The sequence below is a fragment of the Electrophorus electricus genome, chromosome 22 (genome assembly GCF_013358815.1).
Source record: "Electrophorus electricus isolate fEleEle1 chromosome 22, fEleEle1.pri, whole genome shotgun sequence".
Classification (NCBI taxonomy): domain Eukaryota; kingdom Metazoa; phylum Chordata; class Actinopteri; order Gymnotiformes; family Gymnotidae; genus Electrophorus; species Electrophorus electricus.
This window is the reverse complement of record NC_049556.1, coordinates 8,592,314-8,615,353: the sequence shown is the minus strand read 5'-3', so window position 1 is coordinate 8,615,353 and position 23,040 is coordinate 8,592,314. Positions and strand designations below refer to the sequence as shown.

General features: G+C 48.4%; 1 protein-coding gene across 1 annotated transcript; it reads left to right on the top strand.

Moving 5' to 3' along the window:
• The first annotated feature begins 7,278 nt into the window (after positions 1 to 7,278).
• ndnf (neuron-derived neurotrophic factor) lies at positions 7,279 to 22,641 on the top strand. The gene is made up of 4 exons (XM_035521163.1): positions 7,279 to 7,682; positions 14,343 to 14,540; positions 17,360 to 17,484; positions 20,718 to 22,641. The coding sequence occupies exons 2-4, from the start codon at positions 14,344 to 14,346 to the stop codon at positions 22,136 to 22,138; spliced, it is 1,743 nt and encodes a 580-aa protein (XP_035377056.1). The 5' UTR covers positions 7,279 to 7,682; position 14,343; the 3' UTR covers positions 22,139 to 22,641.
• Positions 22,642 to 23,040: the final 399 nt, after the last annotated feature.

Below are 23,040 nucleotides of genomic sequence, written 5' to 3'. Positions count from 1 at the left end.
ACAATAGGTACGGTAGAAATATTGGCAACAAATTGACCGTGGCGTGAGACAAGGCTGCAGCTTAAGCCCAACATTATTCAACATTTACATCAATGAACTAGCCACCATTTCAGAACACTCTGCACCACCTGATCTCACACTACCCAATTCAGAAATCACATATCTGGTCTATGCAGACGACCTGGTTCTACTGTCAGAGCAGGAGATACAACAGAACCTGGACCTGCTGGAGCAGTACTGACAGACCTGGACCTACTGAATCAGTACTAACAGACCTGGACCCTGGACCTACTGGAGCAGTATTGACAGACCTGGACCCTGGACCTGCTGGAACAGTACTGACAGACCTGGACCCTGGACCTGCTGGAGCAGTACTGACAGACCTGGACCCTGAACCTGCTGGAGCAGTACTGACAGACCTGGACCCTGGACTTGCTGGAGCAGTACTGACACACCTGGACCCTGGACCTGCTGGAGCAGTACTGACACACCTGGACCCTGGACCTGCTGGAGCAGTACTGACACACCTGGACCCTGGACCTGCTGGAGCAGTACTGACACACCTGGACCCTGGACCTGCTGGAGCAGTACTGACACACCTGGACCCTGGACCTGCTGGAGCAGTACGTAAAGCGGAATTGGGTCAATTTCCACTATTACTCAGAAGTCAAAAAAGGATTATAAAATACTGGTTACACTTAAAAACAGTGACCCCCACTGCTACCACTGCAAAGCCCTGCAATGCCAAGAGCTGAAGAGAGAAAAGAGCCCCCTCACACAGCCGGGCCCCTCACACAGCCGGGCCCCTCACACAGCCGGACCCCTCACACAGCCGGGCCCCTCACACAGCCGGGCCCCTCACACAGGTGGTCCTGACACTGAGTTCATTAACACACACTAACACTGTAACATATCAGCACCAGTCTGAAATACAAACATTCAGACCAACCCAAATTATTACGCTTCAAAAACAAAACTACATCACCCATTGGAACACACAAATACAAGCACAAAGCAAAATGCAGTGTACACTGTACACTGTAGAAGTCTACCTGTACACAGTGACTGATATTACACACATAACTATGTTGACAAAGTACAGGCTCAGGGAAAACAGTCTGGCCATCATGGCTGTCCAGAGAGCAGATACTCTGTCAGCAGTGCAACAAAGACACTGTAGAGACAGACATTTAACCAAATACGACACATTTAATTTACAAAATTAGAGAAGATCCACCCCAAAGGTCTACGGAACACTGACAAACTGCCCATTTTAAAGAAACAAAGAAAGAAAGAAAGCAGTGCATTAGCTTGGCGATATATCTCTGCCTGCCATAACATACACACACACACACACACACACACACACTCACACACGCACACACACCACACACACACGCACACACACACACACGCACGCACACGCACACACGTGTGCACACACACACACACGTGTGCACGAACACACACACACACGTGCACACGCACACACGCACACACACACGTGTGCACACACACACACATACACACACGTGTGCATACACACGCACGCACGCACGCACACACACACACACACACACGCACACAGAGACTATATTGCCCAGTTTATAAACACCTTTATTATTGTTATTATTTATTATTGTTATTATTTAATATTATTATTTTTTTATTTCTTTCCTTTCACTTCTTCCAATTATTATTTCATACCAATTTCAGTTCTTTTCAAGCTCTTCATTATAACAGAATTCCTGATTCCCTTAATTGCAAAGGTCCACTCATGTTGTAATACTGCTTTGGCAAGACTGTTATTGCATGTGGTCATGCCAATAAAAATTACTGAATTGAGTTGAACTGTTGAATTGAACTAACGTAGAACCTCAGCAAGTACTGTATGCGCAAGGTTGTCGGGAGCTCATGATTATGCAAAATACTTAAAAAACCTTTTTAGTTTCCTTTTAAATCCTCTTTTACGGGCTTCATCAAGCTTACTGAGCTGCACGTCTGCTTTCTTGTCCACGTGTCATATACGTGTTCTCTCCCTCATTGAGAGTATGGGAGTTTTCTCTTTTGCACCACTAGAGGGCAGCACAAAGCCTACCTTCAATTTATTTATTTCTCGAGTGTCGAGCAGTGTCGCCTTTTCACGACCAGTCATAAAACCACAAAACAGGCTCTTGTGTTAGTTTAATCTCGTACCTTCTGGTTAGTATTTGTTAACCTGACCCACATGTTAGTGCGTCACGTTGATCCACCCATCACGACAATGTTCGTGTGCTCCAGCCCGCCCCTACAGTACCAGACTTTACTCAACAGTGTGGAGGTGGCGTCATTAATGAAAATGCATATTACATATTTTATACAGAATTAGATTCAGTGATTGACCAAGGAAACCGCAGAGCTGGAGAGTAATTCTTTAATTACTCGTTGTCATGGTCCCCTCCTCCGGCGCCGTGATTACACTTGTTAATGCCTTAATGTGTTGTTTATGCTTTCATCTCTGTCTCCTATCTCTGTGGTTCTTACTGCCATTTTGTATAATTTTATTTATTTTATAATATTTTATTACTTTTGATCAATGGATGTAGTTTGTTTTTATTACCCCGTATTCTGATATTTCAGTATAATCATTGCTTCATTATTTCCTTTGGACAGACTCAGCGTTACGCGTCCTTAATACAAGTCAAAGGAAGAGGAACCGCGCTTGTTTGCAGCAGCTGAATTTTGCAGAGTTACAAAGTTATTGAAGAAATTAAAGATTGCACACATAATCTGCATGGGCTCTTTATTGTGAACATGTTGTCAGAGCCGTAATAGCTACTTCTAGTGCACAGAAGGATTAAAAGGTGCACACAGTACACTGCATGTGTGTGTCCAGGCGCAGTGAAAAGCTCGGGGGAGCGTTACTGTGACCCGTTCATGGTTCATGGAGTCTCCTGTCCAACCTCGAGCGCACCACGGAGCTAACTTGCACCTGACAAATACTTTTTCCTTTCTTATATTTACAATATAATGAAGCCTTTATATATGGAATCTCTATTCCTTAAAGCTGACATCCTGAAATTCCTTACAATACATCCAATTAAAATGTAATTATAGGGTTATAAATAGCCTGTACAATCTGAAGAACTGTGTATAACAAGTAGAACTTTGAGTCTGAAAAAGAGGTTATAAGGTAACGGATTAAACAGACTCATGGAAATTCTCTTTTTACACTCTCTTGTACATTTTGGGCATTTGTGTTTTTGTATTTACATGTACGGATGAATTTAGTCCAGCAGACCATAGCAACGTGAAGCCGACTGTTTTAAGATCTCAGACACCTTAAGCACGACGCTAACCTACCACATCGCGCCTCGTAAACACAGAGCAATGGTTCAGACTCAGCCGTTATTGCACTATAAACCTTATCACCCCTTAATCTACCACTTCAGAGGAAAAAAAACACACCACTTGCGATGTCTCGTTTTCTTCTCTGCGACTTCGTGTCCCTTGCTGTTGACTCCCCAGATGTCTTGTCTTGTTGTGATTGTGCCTTTCTTGTTGTGATTCCTTCCACACATGCTCCCACGAACTAAAATGCCTCTTTGTTGACCACATCTAAGAAAGTTGACTTTTTGGGGTAAATTCAGCATATTCCTTAAGTATGAATACACACATTGTGTGGATTTGGTCATTAGCGACACATGGGTCTGTTTAGGATGAAATCTTCATATGATTCTTATCAGATTCTTATCAGACTTTTCTTTTCTTTCATGCTTACATAAGCAAACGTTCATGCCGTCGCTGCGCTGTGTAGACACACACGCATGCACACGCACATGCACATACAGACACACATACGGATACACATATCTGTTGTGTGTGTGTGCGTGTGCGTGTGTGCGTGCGCGTGTGTGTGCGCGCGCGTGTGTGTGCGCGCGCGTGCGTGTGCGCGTGTGTGCGTGTGTGTGCGTATGCGCTTATAAATTAAATTAAGAGACTCTGAGACACAAGTCTCACTGATGTTTTTAGCCTGCAGTCTCTGGAAGAGTCAGACATCATTGAGAGGCCACGGCCTGATTGGATAATAAGATGAAATTGCACTCTACCAATCTTTTACTTTTACTGGATAACAAAATGAAATGGGGTGCTGGCGTGGCACTCTGTTTAGCCCTTTCATCTGGACTCCACCAGCTGATGTGTTCTTTTCTTTTTCCGTGTCGTCTCGTTTTTCCTTAAAGAAACGGACTTTGAGAGAGCAGCTTATTTTGGGAGCAGCTAACCGCTCATGTCAACAGACCGTGGATAGATGTTATCTCTGTGTGAGAGTGAATGCCAATCTCCTTTGCTTTTGTGTGTGTGTGTGTGTGTGTGTGTGTGTGTGTGAGAGAGAGAGAGAGAGAGAGAGAGAGAGAGAGAGAGAGTTGGAAAAAAACCCCAGAGAGCACAGCAAAGTAAATCCCAAGCCTATTGGATCTCTGTGAAGTTGACACAACTGTGGCAGCTGTGGAGAATCTCCAGCAGGAAGTGGCAGCTCCGTCGCTTAGTGTGGGCTGCTTGCAGCTGAATTTACCGGAAACACAAACACAGCGTGGAACGTATCGTCCGCTTTGGCCACCTGCTTCGTGTGCCGTCACAGTAAGGCCTCGTCTAGAGGCTGGAGCCTCGTCTTGAACCCTGCGACCTGTATATCACATCTGCTGGACGGGAACCAAGGAACTCATTCTGAATGGGTCCATGACTGCTTAAGTTTACTTTACCGACCGACTCTTGTTTTTCTATCCATCTTTTCTTTCTCTTCCTTTTCTTGTCTTATTCTCGTTCATCCCTCACTTCTGTTCCTCTTTCACTTCTTTTTTTAACGGACTTCACCCAACCTGTCCGCTACCTACCCCCCCTTTTGCATATTTGGCGATGTCTCAAAGGACAGAGTGCCTCTCTGTGGGGGGGCACATAGCCCATGGCAGGGGTGGGGGGGGGGGTGGGGGTGAAGGTCAAAGGTCACATATTGTGTCTGCCGTCCTGTATAAGCCAATAAGAGCAGGAAGAGGAAGCCATAAACATCATCCGGGCTGTTTACAGAAGGGCCGATCGCCATGGTGACGGGGTTCACAGAGTTAAAGATTAGATGGTTGGAAGCATTAACGCTCTGTCTTTCGGCGCTAAAAAGCTAAATAGGAACTGCCAGGAGTGCAATTACCCAGACTGTGTGTGAACATGTGCATGATGGTGCGTGAGATAGAGACACAAGAAGGGTTCTGAGTGTGTCTGTGTGTGTGTGTGTGTGTGTGTGTGTGTGTGTCACCTCTGGTGTGTGTGTGTGTGTGTGTGTGTCCGTGTGTTTGTGCTAGGTAACATTCCCTTCCAAAAGAGTCTCTGCTCTCTCTGCTATCACTCAAGTGGCGTAAGAAGCTTCCGTCACACCATTACACTAAGATAAGATAGTGGTTCACCCTGTCAGGGCCGTATGCTCCAATTAGGCTGCAGAAACGTCCCCTGGAAATGAGTGCAACGTTGCCTCTGTGCTGTCATCTGGACCCAAGGTGGGTAGACTGTGGGTCAGAGAAGACTGCGGCTCCAGCACTGCACTGGGCCAGACTCTCTGTCGACTAAAGCAGAACAAGGTATAAAGTGAAATAAATGTCGCATAACAACGCACAGAATATCAGGACGTGGCGTGAAAGCTAACAGCAAGCCCCCAATGAAAGCAGCTTGGTCCTTTCTGCAGGAAGTCAAGAGATGCTACTTCCTGTTCCAGTGTCACAATAATGTCAGGTGCCTCATTCAGTTGATGGTCTGTAAACATGGCCTATAACAATCGATTGTTAAAGGAGGACACACATCCAACATGTGTGGTCCAAATATCTCCGGCATGGTTTTGGCCAGATTTTCTGCCAAAGCAGGTTTACACATCCACTAGATGGCGATGTTGCACCTACGCCAAACCCCGAAACGCAATTGGACAGTAACGATATATAACCATCAATATAAAATAGTTCCAGTTATAATAAATCTACTTACCTCATTATATTATCAGTGCGGTAAAGCGCGTTACTACATTTGTTCATTTGCACATAACCAAATTAATATATCTTTTAATGTAAAATAGCAGAAGTACAATAGGGAACTGGAATAAAATCAATCCTGTGCATCATAGTACGCATTCCTCGGGGGCTCCTATAAACACGTGGCGCTATATTAAGGAATCATAAAGAGTATTTAAACGTTTTAGGGAAACAAGGGCCTGGCCCTGAAACACACATAACTGCAGGATCTGGACTAACGGCTCTTATCTTTGATAAATATTTACCTCCCTGGGTTACGGCGGGGATCCGCACAAAAGAGCCTTCTGCCGCCGCGGTTTTCGCACCTCTTCTCGGAATATCTTTGCGCGAAGGAAAACACGCCGTTACCCTACAGAGAACACCCCCCCCCCCCCCCCCCTCCCCGAGTGCGGTAAACAGTCCGGACAAGGGAAAGCAAACGCCGTGCCGGGTTTGCACAGACCCTGTGCTGGCGGCGCACGGCCGCGCGCTGCAGCCAAACGGGTGTCTGTAAAAGCAACGGACAAATCAAAAGCCCACAGACAAAAGAGTGGCGCACAAAGAGCGGAGCGAGGCAGACGTGGGAATTTCTCCGGCTACTGCTCCCCGTCTCTCTCTCTCTCTCTCTCTCTCTCTCTCTCTTTGCACCCCCCCCCCCCCCCCCCCCCCCCCCCCCCCCCAATTAACTTTCTCATTCGCGCGCAGGCCCCGTCTGAACCACGGGAGAAGAGCGCGCGCGCTACCTGCAGTTGAAAACACGCGGTTCCTTCACATTCAGCAGCTCACAGCATCATTTTGTGGCGGAATCGCCGTTTGTGGAAAAACACACTCACACACCCTATATTTTAATAAAGCAAATTGCACTTTTATATGTATATTTATTTATATATATATATATATATATATATATATATATATATATATATATATATATATATATGAATTGTGTTTTGTGGATTACAGTGTTACGCAGCATCTCAAGCCCAGGCCACATTTAAGGCTGTCAGTGCAAAGCCGAAGAAATGCAAGCTGATCAGGGAAAAAAACGACAAACAGTCTGCATTGCCGACTTCCAAAAGTGTTTCAGACGATCTTTTTTCATTCATAAAATTCTGTTCTCGTAAAGAGTCCTGGGTTTGGACGGGGACCTGGGGGGGGGGGGGGGGTATTGCGGGGGGGGGGGGGGAGCGCGCTGCGGGGTCCGGGAGAAGTGGGCTGGCGCAGGGAGTCCCTCCGGAGCGCGAGCGGACGGAGTGCGCACTGTCTCCGCGCTCTTCAGTCGGAGTCTCAATAGCAGCCGCGCGGCAGGGGAGTGGGACGCTCTGCCAAAACTTAGGATACCCTCGCCACGAGCTGCGCCCGCCAGACTTGAGAGCGCCCGAGGAGCCTAGCGCACACCCCAAGAGGACAACTTTGCTAAACTTATCTCTCTCTCTCTCTCTCTCTCTCTCTCTCTCTCTCTCTCTCTCTCTCTCTCTCTCCTCTCTCTCTCTCGAATCCAATTAAAACCAAGCAGCGGTTTCAGACTGTTTTCATTGAATGTGATGTCGAGAAGTTAAATATTTACGCTGCTGGAGGAGAAAAACAACAACAACAACAACAACAACAGAAGGAAGTTTAAACTGTGCAATCTCCTTTTGGACAGAAAAGAGCTAAAAGGTAAAGTAGTCTAATCGTTATAGTCATAGCATTAACTTTAGTATATGGTATAGTTTTAGTGTGAAATGTGTTGATGGTGTCTGGGCAGGCGAGACAAATGCGCCGTCCGTTCGGCATGCAGGCTACAGCAGATTTTATTTTAATATAAGATTTTCATTGCAATATAACATTTCATTTCAACATCAATATAAGCCGCTGGCATATGAGCGATATCAGCTGTAGGCCTACCTGCTCTGGCATTTCCGTTTTTAAAAGCTCGTAAAATACTTTTTTTCTGCGATATTTTTCGGTGGTATGATGCAAAACAGCTCGGGACTCTCCGAGCAAAGAACGGCTCTCTTTGAACCCCCTGCCAGCACGCACGGGACGGGGTTTTTTGCGGTTTACAGCTCCGGAAAGTTAAAGGGTTTCAAACACATTTCAATCAAGCCCGAGCACGCACGCTCTTTTTAATGCAGTTCTCGAGCCTGGCTGTGTTCTGGAGGGAGGGCGAGCTCGAGGAAAAGCTTGGGTCTTTCACCGAAAGGGACACGCGGGGTAAGGCAGCGCCCGCCGGTCCCGGGGCAATACCGCATTGTGCTCGAGACGGAGTTCCCATGCTCTCGAGGGTGACTAAGAACGGTCTTAAAACCCACCAGACCGCAATACATCTGCATTCGCTCGCGCCCCCTTCAGCCGTGCGTGGCGAGCATTTGGTCGTTGGGTCTCTAGAACGCGCTTTAGCCTGGATCTGTCCCCCTTCGAGAAAAGAAAGCTAGAGGTTTCAAAAAAAGAAAGATAGAGCTTCAACCTTCTGCACTTCGGAGACCTTCCTGTTCCCAGACAGACGCATGCACACACCTGAGGGATCCGCTGTGTGTCACAGCGTGACTATAGCAGTTATTTTCATGAATACCTTAGTTATCAACTGTTATTCAAGTACACCTTAGTTACGTTAAATGTGTAACGCAGCCTTTTATAGTAATGATCAGAACCCTTTTTTTACCTTTTCTAAATTAAAATAAGTGAAAAGAACTAAGAAGGAAATGCTTTGACATGACCCAGACAGTGTGTGTGTGTGTGTGTGTGTGTGTGTGTGTGTGTGTGTGTGTATGTGTGTGCGTGCGCGCGCGTTTGTAGCTGTGGTTTAAGTCCCATCAGTGAAAGACTTGGCACTGAGTTAATTCCTGTGAGTTGCTCTTTGAATCTGAACAGAAAAAAAACACTGCAAAGAATTGCTAATCTGTCATCTATAATTAGTTTAATATCAGCCAGAAGGATGTCAGAAGTTAGAATGTGAGTTGCATAGTGGGCTACCTGATCTGTCGTCTTAGTCAGGGATATTTTCCCACCTCCCCAAGGAAAAGCCGCACAGAGAAAAACGAGAATCTGAATAACTGTATAACAGTGAGGCTAAGCTGCCTTGCTTCATCTCTCTCTCTCTCTCTTTCTTTCTCTCTCTCTCTCTCTCTCTCTCTCTCTCTCTCTCAGAGAAAGAATGAAAGTGGAACAAAAGTGTGAAAATAGGAAAGGTCTGTGTCACATAGCGTATCTAAACCTCCGATTTGCATATGAACGCGGAGGCACTGAAAGGATTCCGCCACTGTTGCAGTGGCCATCTGGGTGTCCGGCCGCGCTGACAGGACCCTGAGGGTGTACAGTGGCTGGGTCGTGCCGGACGCCCTGATGGTCAGGGCCCCGCATCACACTCTGGAGGTGCGGAGCTGCGGATTGCTCTTTTGTTTATCCCACTTTTTTCACTTACGAACCCCTCATTTCCATACCTGTTCAGCCTGTAAAGCTGCAGAATATTCCCTCCGGAATGTTCTTTCCCAGGGAGTTCCTTCAGGGGGGCACACACACACACACACACACACACACACACACACACACACACACACATACACACACAGCTCGTTTGTCGTCTTACGCACTCCTCACACAGTCTCTGTGTGTGTGTGCGTGCATGTGTGTAAGAGAGAGTGAGAAATAGAGAGACTAGGAGTGGGAGTATCCCACTTTCCTGTCTTCCCAGTTCCCAGATATTCCATGGGATTTTGTGTGTGACACCAGTCAAACGACCCCCCCCCCCCACACACACACACACACAGACACACACAATCCTCGCCTTGTATCCCTTTCCCTTCAGCCTGGAGCCGGACCAGGAGCTTTCCAGGATACAGCTCTAAAGACGTGAGAATCAGACCAACCTTCTCACCCTCCGAGGTTCCACTGCTCACACACCCAGCGCCTCTCTGCCCTCAGCCCAATCTCATGAGCAGGTGTTTCCGTGCAGGGAAAACCCTAAACTGTCCATAGCAGCAGCTTTTCGGGATTCGGCGTTAGGAGCTCCGATAGAGATGGGGTGCCGATCGGACGCTCTATAGCCAGAGTGAGCGGTGGGTGAGCGCGCTCGCCCCACACGTGCACGAGCCGTCGTCGCAGGCACACAAGCACTAACTTCATTCCTCGCGCGAGGCTAGTGTAAATAAGTGCGTAACGAACATCACCAAGCAGCCTCTGAGTTTAGCCTCTGCAAACATTGCTGCGTGTGCTAGCCAAGCAGGACAAGAGTCTGGCAGCGGAGCAGAGCGCGTGCGTGCGTGCCTCTGTGTGTGTCATTTGGCTAACCAGGTGCAGTGGCGCAGCTTTGGTTTGGCAGGAAATGGAATTTAAGGCCAGGGATCTGGATGTGTGGCATGTATTAGAGAATGGGAGAGAGCGGGACAGGCTGTTCCAGGATCAGGTAGCTTTGTGCGGGTGTGTGACGGAGACCCACGTTACCGGATTGAGGGCTGATGCCAGTTCAGCACTTACATGCTGTGTGAACAGGTTTCATATGAAAATTGAAGTTAAAGTTGAAGTTTCCCTTTTTATTCCCCTTTTGTCACACACACACACACACACACACACACACACACACACACACACTCACACTCACACACACACACACACACACACACACACACACACACACTCACACACACTCACACACATACACACACACACACACACACACACACTCACACACACACACACACACACACACACACACACTCACACACACACACACACACACACACACACACACACACACACACACTCACACACACACACACACACACACACAAACACACACACTCACACACACACACACACACACACACTCACACACACACTCACTCTCACACACACACACACACACACACTCACACACATACACACACACACACACTCACACACTCACACACACACACACACGCACACACACACTCACTCACACACACATGCACACACACACTCACACACACACATGCACACACACACACACGCATACACACACACACTCACACGCATACACACACACACACATTATGAATGTGAATTTCTCTGAAGTAATAAGATTAAGTTTTCCTTCTTTTCTGTTGGTAGGTGTGGATCAGTATGCAGGGCTGTGTAATTGGTTAAATCAGACATCGGTGTGTGTTTGTGTGTGTGTGTGTGTGTGTGTGTGTGTGTGTGTGTGTGTGTGTGTATGCGTGGGTGTGGGTGGGTGTATTCTATTGTGCAGCAACAGAAGAACTGTGTATACTCATCATATTCAATATGTATATAAACACACATACACACACACAGGTTTGATGTTTGTGGGTAGGACTACATTGTTGTGATTGACGCGTGGAAGTTGCTCCAAAGTGCTGCTGTGTTTCAGCATTCTGTATGCGTACCATACATGTGCGACTCATCAATGCGTGTGTATGTGTGCAGTGTACTAAGATAACCACAGCGATAATTAAACCACCCTTCTCTAAGCTGACTGAAAAATGTTGGCGCGTTAACACCTTTCAGCCCTTCTGAGAGCTGATCGACCAGATTAATCGACTCACTGACAGACAGATTGACGACTGCATTGATCTACACCGGCGATCTCTCTTGCTGTTCCACGCTGCACCTCTCTCTTTTCCCAATGAAGGCGGTAATGTGATGATTATCGGCGTATTACCGCCGATGAACGTCGGATAAGCGTTTGGCCTTGCTGTTTTGCCCTCTCGCACACAGCAGATTGGAGGAGAATAACACTGAGCTTCGTCATGCAGTCAAACGCAATCTGTTGTCGTCATTGCCAGTCTCAAGTAGTTCTAATTCCTATGCTTGTAATTTTAGATCACAGAACATGTTTGATGGAGAGTTATAGTTTGAACGACCCTGCAGGAATTAGTCAAATAGCACCGTTGGAATTGACTTTTGATTCTTGGCTTTTATGTTGGTGATTAAGAGTCTGAGTGGATGTACTGAACACTCTGGACTATAATTGGGTTCAAAGAGTTTAAGCTGTTTAGAATACACACACACACATACACACACACACACACACACACATACACACACACACACACACACACACACACACACACACTTCTGCACAATCACACACACAAATGGACAGATTACCCTACTGCTCAATTTATTGCTCATCTCATTTCATGCATGTCCCAAAAGGTCCCAAAAGAACGATGTGTCTGTCTTAGCTAAATCAAAAAAATATATAATAGGCTATGCATATAAATAAATAAAATGGTAGCAAAACAAAGTTGACACGATTGCGGCCAGCTATGTTTTTAAATGACCCGCTCTCAAATTACGATCAGACATTCTCCCTGGCTCTAATTAAACATTAAGTGTTATTTGTTCCAGATGTTGCAGTTTTGAAGTTTTATTTTAGACAGGGAATACTGTCCGTCCTGGGAAAGATGCTTGCGTTCCTGGAACCTGGCGAATCCTCGCCTGACATCCCGACGCACCCACGGGCCGGGAGAATCCGTCCGATCGACGTCCCAGCTCATGTTCTGCGGCGTGGCGTGTCCTGTTACCACGCACACGGCTGGGTCCGCGCTGCGTAGCGTGACACCGCGTTCTGGCTGGAGTGGGCATCTCTGGTCAGGGCAGCTGTGTCTGTCTTAATGACTTTCTACACACGTACTGGATGTGGAATGGTTTGGTGTGATGGTTTAGCGGATCGTTGTAAACCTCCTAGCGTCAGTGATATAAGGACGGGAGTGCGTTCTGAGAGCGGCACCGGATTGCCTGCTTCTGCTGGTAACACCGAAGAACCTCTTTCACCAGTGACAAAATTCTAAAATGCTGTTTAACGTCTCGGATGTGCGTAAAGACAGCAGGAAGACAGCAAAGGTCTGGGACGGTGGGAGAGAGCAGAAAGGATGTCTGTGTAAATGTCAGTGGGAGTGAAAAAGGAAGAAGAACAGGAAGAATACGCTGAAGAACAGAGGGGTTAAAGGAGGAGTGGTTAGCTGTGGGTCACTGCAAGGACACACACACACACACACACGCGCTCTCTCGCGCTTCCCCTGCGGTGAAATGGCAGTATATAATCAGGCTAATCTGCTGTCATTAGCCTGATTATATCAGCAGGGATCGCGGGACCTTCCCATCAGCTTCGATCGATGGGGGCCAGTCAATAAACAGAGGATATGATCTGAGTCCCACTTAGAAGTGGGAGGGGCGTGATTTGGTTCAGCACTGCATGCTGGGTAATAAGTGGACATGCACACACACACACACACACTCACACACACACACACACACACCATCGAGGCTGATCTGAATTAAAGCATAAATGGGGGTGGGGGGTTGGGTCGGCCGGGGTCATTTGAATCAGCCGGCGGAACCAAAAACTCTGAACCCAAAACCTTTAACGTCACTTGACCACAATGATAAAATGAATTTCAGATCAATAATTTTTACTCCTCAACTTCGGACATCTCCCACTACGGGGGTTTTAAGCATGCTCTCTTAACCACTTTATATGCCAGTGTCTCAGCTAGATCAAAAATACCGGAAGCCTTGAGTCATATCGGGTTATTCAATGGCAAATCTGACCAGCATTGTCAGAGCATTAAAGAACCTTTTACACGGAGCCAGGATAAGATCTGGCATTAGCACGCCAAGGAAGGAGGAGCGGTAAAACAGGCCACGATGGACAGATTAAGACGAGAGACCCGCCCCGGCGCAAACACACGCGAGCGCGCCAGAGCCGCAATGGCCGTCAGTGGTTTTATACGACATCACCAAGTGGCGTCACGTCCTCGTTATGGTGGGCGAGAGATAATTAGGTCGTAAATGAATATTCGCTGTGTCTTGGATGAACTCGGGGAGAGTGATGGCAAACCAGTGTGAAGTAGGATTGTTTCTATGTAGTCTAATGAAAAGAAAGTGTATGCGTGAGTCTGTGTATGTGTGTGTACTCTTTATAGAGCTGCATACCATAGGCCTAGCGCCTTCTGCTTCTGTGTTCAAATCAAGGAAGCATCAAAGCGCACTGACTCAGTACACGGGTCCATTTGCACTATGTGGTCCAGGACTGGTTCCCCTTGAAGCTGAACTATATGTGTTGTAATGGTGGGGCGTTTTACAATCCTGACACGCAGCACCTAAGTCCTCTGGCCTTTTCTAATGCCCGTTTTGGGAGTGAAAGAGGTCGTCAGAGTAAGATGTTGTTTTTTTTCCCGCTCATCTGCAAATGATTACGTTAAACCCGGACCGCCGGCTCGGTGACGGCACAGGCGGTGTACTGCGCACCCTGTCCTACCATCCGTCCAGATCCTTGTGTTTCTCTGTTTTTTTTTTTCTCATTTTCTTCTCCTCTGTTTCTCGTCCCCACAGGATGAGACCGGCGTTGGGCTGCCTTGGCGTGCTGCTACTGCTGCTCTTGGTGCTGGGGGCAGAGGGGCAGAAGTTGCCCACACGTGATGAAGGCCTGTTCCAGATGCAGATCCGGGACAAGGCCCTGTTCCATGACACCTCCATCATCCCCGATGGAGCTGAGATTAGCGGCTACCTGTTCCTAGACACCCCTAAGAAGTATGGCTGCACGTACACGAATGCATAAACCAGACACACACACACACACACACAGATTTTGTGGAATAAAAGAACACAATAGTTACGTCCAGACGTGCTTTCCAGGGAGGCTCCGTGTCTGCCTCTCGCCCGTCACAAAGCCAAACGTTCAGCATGGTTTCAAAGACACAGAGGACCTTGCTTTGCTTAGCATGTCCATGTGTGGACGCGTTTCAAGTGTGCTAATGGACAATGTGGAATCTATTACTGCCAGCATGCAGCTGATGGGTGTACTGGGAGACATGCATTATGAATGAACTGCTGGGAAATGCGTGTGTGTGTGTGTGTGTGTGTGTGTGTGTGTGTGTGTGCATGTTCGAACCAGACTCGCTTTTGATGAAGAAGTGGTCAGAGAAGCAGGTGTCTCTCGCAAAAGTGCACACCATCACACTCGCTCTCTCCCACGCTCCCTCGGGAAGATGGGATGGTCAATGGAGGGACAGGGGTGAATGAACTGTCCCAAACACTGTGTCCCCACGGCTCCCAGTGCCCCGGGTCTGCTCCCGCCCTCTGCTGAGGGAGGTCCCCTCGCACTCTCCGCCTTACCTGCTCCGTCCACATGGACCCAGTGAGCGGTGTGGTGGGTGGCGATTGCGGTTTTGTACTGGTTGCCACACGCGGCATGGGCCAGCGCGGCCTGGGCTTAAATCTTGTGGCTGACGGCTGACGGCTGTGTGAGAGTTGGCTGGATGTCTTTTCTGCTGGAGCGTTAACTACATCATGTAGAGCAGGTTCACATGAGCTCAGCTCTGCCGTTCCGATTCCATGCTGACTGCACTGCACTGCAAACTGCAACATGACATTAATGTCACAGGTAGCAAATGGAATACCCTTAAGTTGAAATCCCACATTTTTATACATACTGACCAAATTAGGGACGATAACTCTAGAGGCTGTGCCAGAGGGTGAGGTAATATACAGAGCTACAGTGGGTGATGTAATATACAGAGCTACAGTGGGTGAGGTAATATACAGAGCTACAGTGGGTAATGTAATATGCAGAGCTACAGTGGGTGAGGTAATATACAGAGCTACAGTGGGTAATGTAACATACAGAGCTACAGTGGGTGAGGTAATATACAGAGCTACAGTGGGTAATGTAACATATAGAGCTACAGTGGGTGATGTAATATACAGAGCTACAGTGGGTAATGTAATATGCAGAGCTACAGTGGGTGATGTAATATACAGAGCTACAGTGGGTGAGGTAATATACAGAGCTACAGTGGGTGATGTAATATACAGAGCTACAGTGGGTAATGTAATATGCAGAGCTACAGTGGGTGATGTAATATACAGAGCTACAGTGGGTGATGTAATATACAGAGCCACAGTGGGTGATGTAACATACAAAGCTACAGTGGGTGATGTAACATACAGAGCTACAGTGGGTAATGTAACATACAGAGCTACAGTGGGTGATGTAATATACAGAGCTACAGTGGGTAATGTAATATGCAGAGCTACAGTGGGTGATGTAATATACAGAGCTACAGTGGGTGAGGTAATATACAGAGCTACAGTGGGTGATGTAATATACAGAGCTACAGTGGGTAATGTAATATGCAGAGCTACAGTGGGTGATGTAATATACAGAGCTACAGTGGGTAATGTAATATGCAGAGCTACAGTGGGTGATGTAATATACAGAGCTACAGTGAGTGATGTAACATACAGAGCTACAGTGGGTAATGTAATATACAGAGCTACAGTGGGTAATGTAATATGCAGAGCTACAGTGGGTGATGTAATATACAGAGCTACAGTGGGTGAGGTAATATACAGAGCTACAGTGGGTAATGTAACATACAGAGCTACAGTGGGTAATGTAATATACAGAGCTACAGTGGGTGATGTAATATACAGAGCTACAGTGGGTGAGGTAATATACAGAGCTACAGTGGGTGATGTAATATACAGAGCTACAGTGGGTAATGTAATATACAGAGCTACAGTGGGTGATGTAACATACAGAGCTACAGTGGGTAATGTAATATACAGAGCTACAGTGGGTGATGTAATATACAGAGCTACAGTGGGTAATGTAATATACAGAGCTACAGTGGGTGATGTAACATACAGAGCTACAGTGAGTGATGTAATATACAGAGCCACAGTGGGTGATGTAACATACAAAGCTACAGTGGGTGATGTAACATACAAAGCTACAGTGGGTGAGGTAATATGCAGAGCTACAGTGCATGATGTAATATAGAGAGCTACACTGGGTGATGTAATATACAGAGCTACAGTGGGTGAGGTAATATACAGAGTCACAGTGGGTAATGTAATATAGAGAGCTACAGCGGGTCATATTGGTGCTCTTTGCTGTTATACCTCATCAGTGGGTCTACTGTGCCAAAACCATCACTATGTCCTCATGTGCTCAGAAGATTGTTGATTAGCATCATAATACTTTGCTAGCCCAGTGGCAGCAGAGCATAAGAGGTGAGACACGGTGGAACACTCAGAAGGCGAGTCTTCATTAGATAGTGTTTTATAAGGAGGTTGGCTAGCTGTGTTAGGGGAGATGTCTCGTGTAATTGCTATCACATATCGCATATGCTGTCAAATGTTATATATTAACACGTATGGAATTGCTGTAATTATACATACAAGCACACCAGTTGTGTACACTACTTTTTTGTGTTCAGGCAGTTCAAACTGTCTTGAAATTGGCACAGAAAACTGTTCTAGCTTTAAGGGCGTCATTCCGAAAGCCACCCCCATCTGGCTCTGTGGGCGCATGCGGACTCGCACGCTTCCTTTCTTTTCCCCAGGTACTACTTTGTGGTGGAGGAAGACAACACACCGCTGTCTGTGACGGTGACGCCGTGCGACACGCCGCTCGAGTGGAGGCTGACACTCCAGGAGCTGCCGGAGGAGGCTAGCGGCGAGGCCTCAGGTAACGGGAGCAGCTCCTCTTCTATGCCCAGGCAGGAGTAGGAGAGCAGGACCCGCCCACCTGCCACTCATCAGTACATCACCTGCACCGCCTGTTCTCGCTTCAGTTTTCAAAGTGGATGGATGCATGCGCCCAAAACGACCAGGCGGCTCTGGCCCAGATACGTTTACATTTATGGTATTTAGCTGACGCTTTTATCCAAAGCGACTTACAATTACGACTGAGCACAACTTCAGCAATGAAAGGTTAAGGGTCTTGCTCAGGGGTCCAACAGTGGCAGCTTGGCAGTGGTGAGGCTTGAACTGGCAACCTTCTGATTACTAAGCAATACTTTAACCACTGAATTTTAAAAACATGAGTTTGCATTGGCTTATAAACGATCACAGTCAATCAGTCAATCAAAATTTATTTATGTAGTGCTTTTTACTGCAGATGTTGTCACACAGCAGCTTTACAAATGTCTAAGTCCAAGCCCCCAGTGAGCAAGCCAAGGGCTGACAGTAGCGAGGAAGAACTCCCTAGAGCACGAGGAAGAAACCTTGAGAGGAACCAAGACCCATCCTCCTCTGGCCAACAACGATCACCACAATAATAAAGAAAAAAAGAAAAAAGAAGCAATTAATGTGCAGTCCAACTTTCTAGAGGTCCTAGTCTTGTCCCGACAGTGTGCTTGATAATAGGTATCTGAACATGTTGTCATTAGCCTGCTAGCCACTACACCGGAAGCTGTAAAACTAGGGTTCAGAGAAGGAAACTTCTACGATCACAGATCAATACATCTTTTAATCCCCAGCCACATATCTCCATCTGTTTGTCTTCCAAGGATTAGAGGCGATTAGAATCAGACGTTACGTCCTTATGTGTTGCTTTAAAGAACAGCGCGTCCCAGATATGCTTCCTTACGCCGTACTGCATGGGTCGCAGTGACCAACACGTGTTTTTCAGACATGCCACTGGTATTTGTATTTGTTTTAGTTATTTTATTTTATTTTTACTACAAATCCGTTTTAGTTTATGCTATTAAAACTGGCCCTTTTTATAAGGTGATGCCGCATGAGTGCGTGCCAGGCAGCGTGATGCCAGCCGGCTCAAACGACTTTTGAACTGCAGAGAGAGGCGGTTGCGAAAACGGTAAAAATAGTCGTCGATTGATTTACAAAAGCAGAGGAAAGACTGCATGACTGACCACGAATCTGGGTAAATATTTGTTGTCTGTGAAGTGGTGGGGCCCAGTTCTGCAGGGGCCAAGCTTTTCCTGTGTGGACACTCTTTAACTCTGTTTGTGTCTGTGTGTGTGTATGTGTGTGTGTGTGTGTGTGTGCATGTGTGTACATGAATGTGTCTGAAGCCAGCGCAGTCACACTTGGCCATAAACCCCAAGTGACGTCCACAATCTGGGAGAAAGAGGATGGAAACTAAAGAGGGGAAGAGATCATAGAGGATGAATAGTCTCTTGTTCTTTCCCGTAGCTCAATCAAATCAGCACATAATTCACGCGAAAAAGGGTCACGACCTCACCCCCCATCCCAGGAAGGTCGTAATTCTTCCCTGTAGCCTCTTGTTGTGTATGTCGGCCGGGCAGCTCGTCTCTTGTCGTCGGTCTGTCCCCCGATATTCTTCCTCTCTTTCCACCACATCCTCCTCTCTCTCTCTCTCTCTCTCTCTCTCTCTCTCTCTCTCTCTCTCCCCAGCTGGAGAGTCTCTGAAAGCACACAAATCCCAACAAACCTTGGACCCACAGCGCAGCAGCCGTGGAGTGGAGCAGCGGTTTCACTTAAAGGGGTGGGGGAGGGGAGAGGAGGCAGAGAGGCTGTCATTACACACATGAAAGTGCTTGCACGCATCGTTTGTGCGTTATGTCCGTGTGGGCGTGTGTGTGTGTGTGTGTGTGTGTGTGTGTGTGTGTGTGTGTGTGTGTGCGCGTGTGTTTCCGGATGAGTCCAAAAGATGTCCATGTGTGCACGCTGCCATGATGTTGTCAGCTTGTGTGTGTGAGTGTGTGTGTGTGTGTGTGTGAGTGTGTGTGTGTGTGTGTGTGTGTGTGTGTGTGGAGGAGGTCTGGGTAATAGGGTCCAGACCCTCCAGCTAAAAGACAGAGCCCTCATCGTTCACTCACATATTAATCCACAGATCGGTTCCTTATTTAGTGGTTCTGATTTGACAAAATGTGTAACATTCCCCTCTTGGTTTGCCTTATGATTCTACTTGGCTGCTGTCCGTCGGAAAGAGTGGGTGGTTGAGGAAGAGTCATTCATCATCATCATCATCATCATCATCATCTGAGGTGGAGCAACAGTGTCTGCAGAGTTTTGTTTTGTTTTTTTTAAAACAGCTCTACATCCTATTTTTTTTCCCACAGCATGCACTGTATAAACATCCCGAGATGTACATCACTCTCCTCCAATCCCATCGTCTCTGTACACACTCGCTGTTTAGCCAGCACGTCCGCCGCCAACTACGCCTTTGAGCACTACGTGTGTTAATTTAACATGCCGGCGAGACAAACATAACATTGTGCTACCATAGGGAATAGGTCCGGACCGGTCCTGGACCAGTCCCAGCCTGGACTGGGCCCTGATTGGTCTGGACCGGGTCTGGACTGGGCCCTGATTGGTTTGGGCTGGGCCTTGACTGAGTTCTGATTAGCCTTACCAAGACCTGGTCTGATCCCTGATTGGCCGAGCCAGGACCCTGTCTGAGCCCTGATAGGCCTGGACTAGACATGGTCTAAGCCCTGATTGGCTGAGCCAGGTCCTACTCTGAGCTCTGATAGGCCTGGACTAGACTGGCCACAAGGCGACTCTGTGTACCACAGCCCTGGTGTTAGGGGTGAGGTGTCCCAATGATGTTTGGAGAGAAAACACGGCCGCTAGAAGTGTGAGTGGCCATCCGCCTTCCAGATGGGGGAAAAAGTGTGGAGGAAAGAGGAAAGTGTGATGTTATTGGAAGGACTGGGCAGCATTCATTGGTCATGGATCTTCAAACAACCAAAAAAAGTGGATTTCCGGAGTAGTCAGTTATTCCTAATGGTTGTGATAGCTTCCTCTGTGTGTGTGTGTGTGTGCGCGCGTGTGAAAACCAACAAGGTTGTGTATGTATGTTTTCAACCAGAAAGTGCCTGCAAATCATCTCCTCAGCACTTCTTACTGGGTGTGTGTTTTATGTGTGTTTGTATGAGGATATGTGTGTTCCCCCTAAAAAACCTAATCCAAGTGTGTGTGTGTGTTTTGCAGGTGAACCAGAGCCCCTGGAACAGCAGAAGCAGCAGGTCACGACCAGCGAAGGCACCGAGCTTTTTTTCTACAAGGGCAACGACGTGGAGTCCTTCATCTCCGCCAGCTCGCCTTCCGGTCTCTACCAGCTGGAGGTCTTCTCCACCGAGAAGGACAGCAGCTTCAAGGTGTACGCCAGTACCACGCCCGAATCTGACCAGCCCTACCCAGAGCTGCCGTACGACCCGCGGGTGGACGTGACCGCGCTGGGCCGTACCACTGTGACGCTGGCCTGGAAGCCCACCCCTACGGGCTCTCTGATGGGCCAGCCCGTGCAGTACTGCGTGGTCGTCAACAAGGAGCACAACTTCAAGAGCCTGTGCGCCGTCGAGGCCAAGATGGGCCCCGACGACGGCTTCATGGCCGCGCCCAAACCGGGCCGGGACTTTAGCCCGTTCGACTTTGCCCACTTCGGCTTCGGGCCAGCCGGGAACGAGCTCGGCAAGGACCGCTCCTCGTCCTTGTCCACCAAGCGCGCGCCAGTCGGCAAGGCCGCCCGCTCCTACGCCACCAAGCTCGGCAGGTCCTCCGACATACAGAAGCTCTGCATCGGCAACAAGAACATCTTCACCGTGTCGGACCTGAAGCCGGACACGCAGTACTACTTCGACGTCTTCGCCGTGCACGCGGCCACCAACGCCAGCACGGCGTACGTGGGCACATTCGCCCGCACCAAGGAGGAGGCGGCGCAGAAGACCCTGGAGCTGAAGGACGGGAAGGTAGCCGACGTGTTCGTGCGCCGGCGTGGCAGCCGCCTGCTTCGCTTCACCCCCGTGGCCTCGCACCAGCGCGTGACCCTGCACGTGCACGTGTGCCTGGACGCCGTGCAGCTGCAGGTGAGGCGCGACGGCAAGCTGCTGCTCTCGCAGACGGTGGAGGGCGTGCGGCAGTTCCAGCTGCGCGGCCGGCCCAAGGCCAAGTACCAGATCCGGCTGCGTGGCTCGCGGCGTGGGGCCTCGTCGCTGCGCGTGCTGGCGAGCACGCGCGCTGCCGGCAAGCAGCCCTTCCCCTCGCTGCCTGAGGATACGCGGGTCAAGGCGTTCGACCGGCTGCGCACGTGCGACTCGGTCACGGTCGCCTGGCTCGGCACGCAGGAGCGCAACAAGTACTGCGTGTACCGGCGCGAGGTGCCGCCCGGCTACGGCGAGGAGCAGCAGAGGCGTGAACGGAACCAGTGTGCGGGGCCCGAGACGCGCCGCAAGGCAGACAAGGTGCTCTGCAAGTACTTCCACAGCGCAAACCTGCAGAGGGCCGTCACCACGGAGACTGTCGCCGGCCTGGAGCCGGGCAAGAGCTACCTGCTGGACGTTTACGTGGTCGGACACAGTGGCCACTCTGTCAAGTACCAGAGCAAGCTGGTGAAAACGAGGAAGAACTGCTAAAATGCGTCAATAAAGAAATAAAAATGAGAAAATGTAAAAAAACACAAAAAACAAAACAGACTCTGCACAGAAGTAAATATATTATATATATAATGAGAGAAAAAAAGAAGTTTATTTAACTGGAAGTGATATTCTACTAAGTTGTGTGTTTTTTGCAGACTGACTACTTGGTGCACACCACCAGCTCTGTGCAGCAGATACTGAACTGCTTCTAAAGAGAGATAGCGTCCTGTGTATTTCTCCTAATGAGTTGGGTTAAGGAGATCCGTCAACGGGTTCCATTAATTATGGAGTCGCGAGCGCCGCCCCCTGCTGGCCGGCGCCGTCAACTCCATCCCTTGTCCTCGTTGCTATGGAACCGGAACCCCCACCCCCCCGCCCCCGTCCAGCTTTTCTCTGGCTTCAGCCACATCACGCGAACTGTGTTGACTCGCCTGTCCCCACTGCCCTCTGTGTTGTCCATTGGTCGGCTGGTCCAGCAACTCCCCCCCCCCCCCCCCCCGCCCCCCGTCGCCAAGTACTCACGACACGTTTAGGAGGAGTTCTTAAATTATTTTATACCTCTTAAAGTTCCTGTTTTGTTAATTGAGCTGTTATATTTTTGTTCGCTCTCGGCTATAATGATTTCTGCTATGTGTAAATTTCTCTGATGGGGCCGCGCGGTCGCCACGGCGCTGCCGCTGCTCGTCTTCCTTTGTCTGTGTATTATCTCATTCTGTGAGTGAATAAGCCGCTTTGGGGTCGTGTAAACGGGCTCTTGTCCGAGTGCTTCTGCCAATATTCATGTACATAAAACCCTAAATATAGAGACCAGTAATCCCTCTGGTGTGCGGCCTGGTGTTGTTTCTCTGCAGGGACCATCACTTACGCAGAACAGGGCGTGTGGATCAGCCTCCGCACGC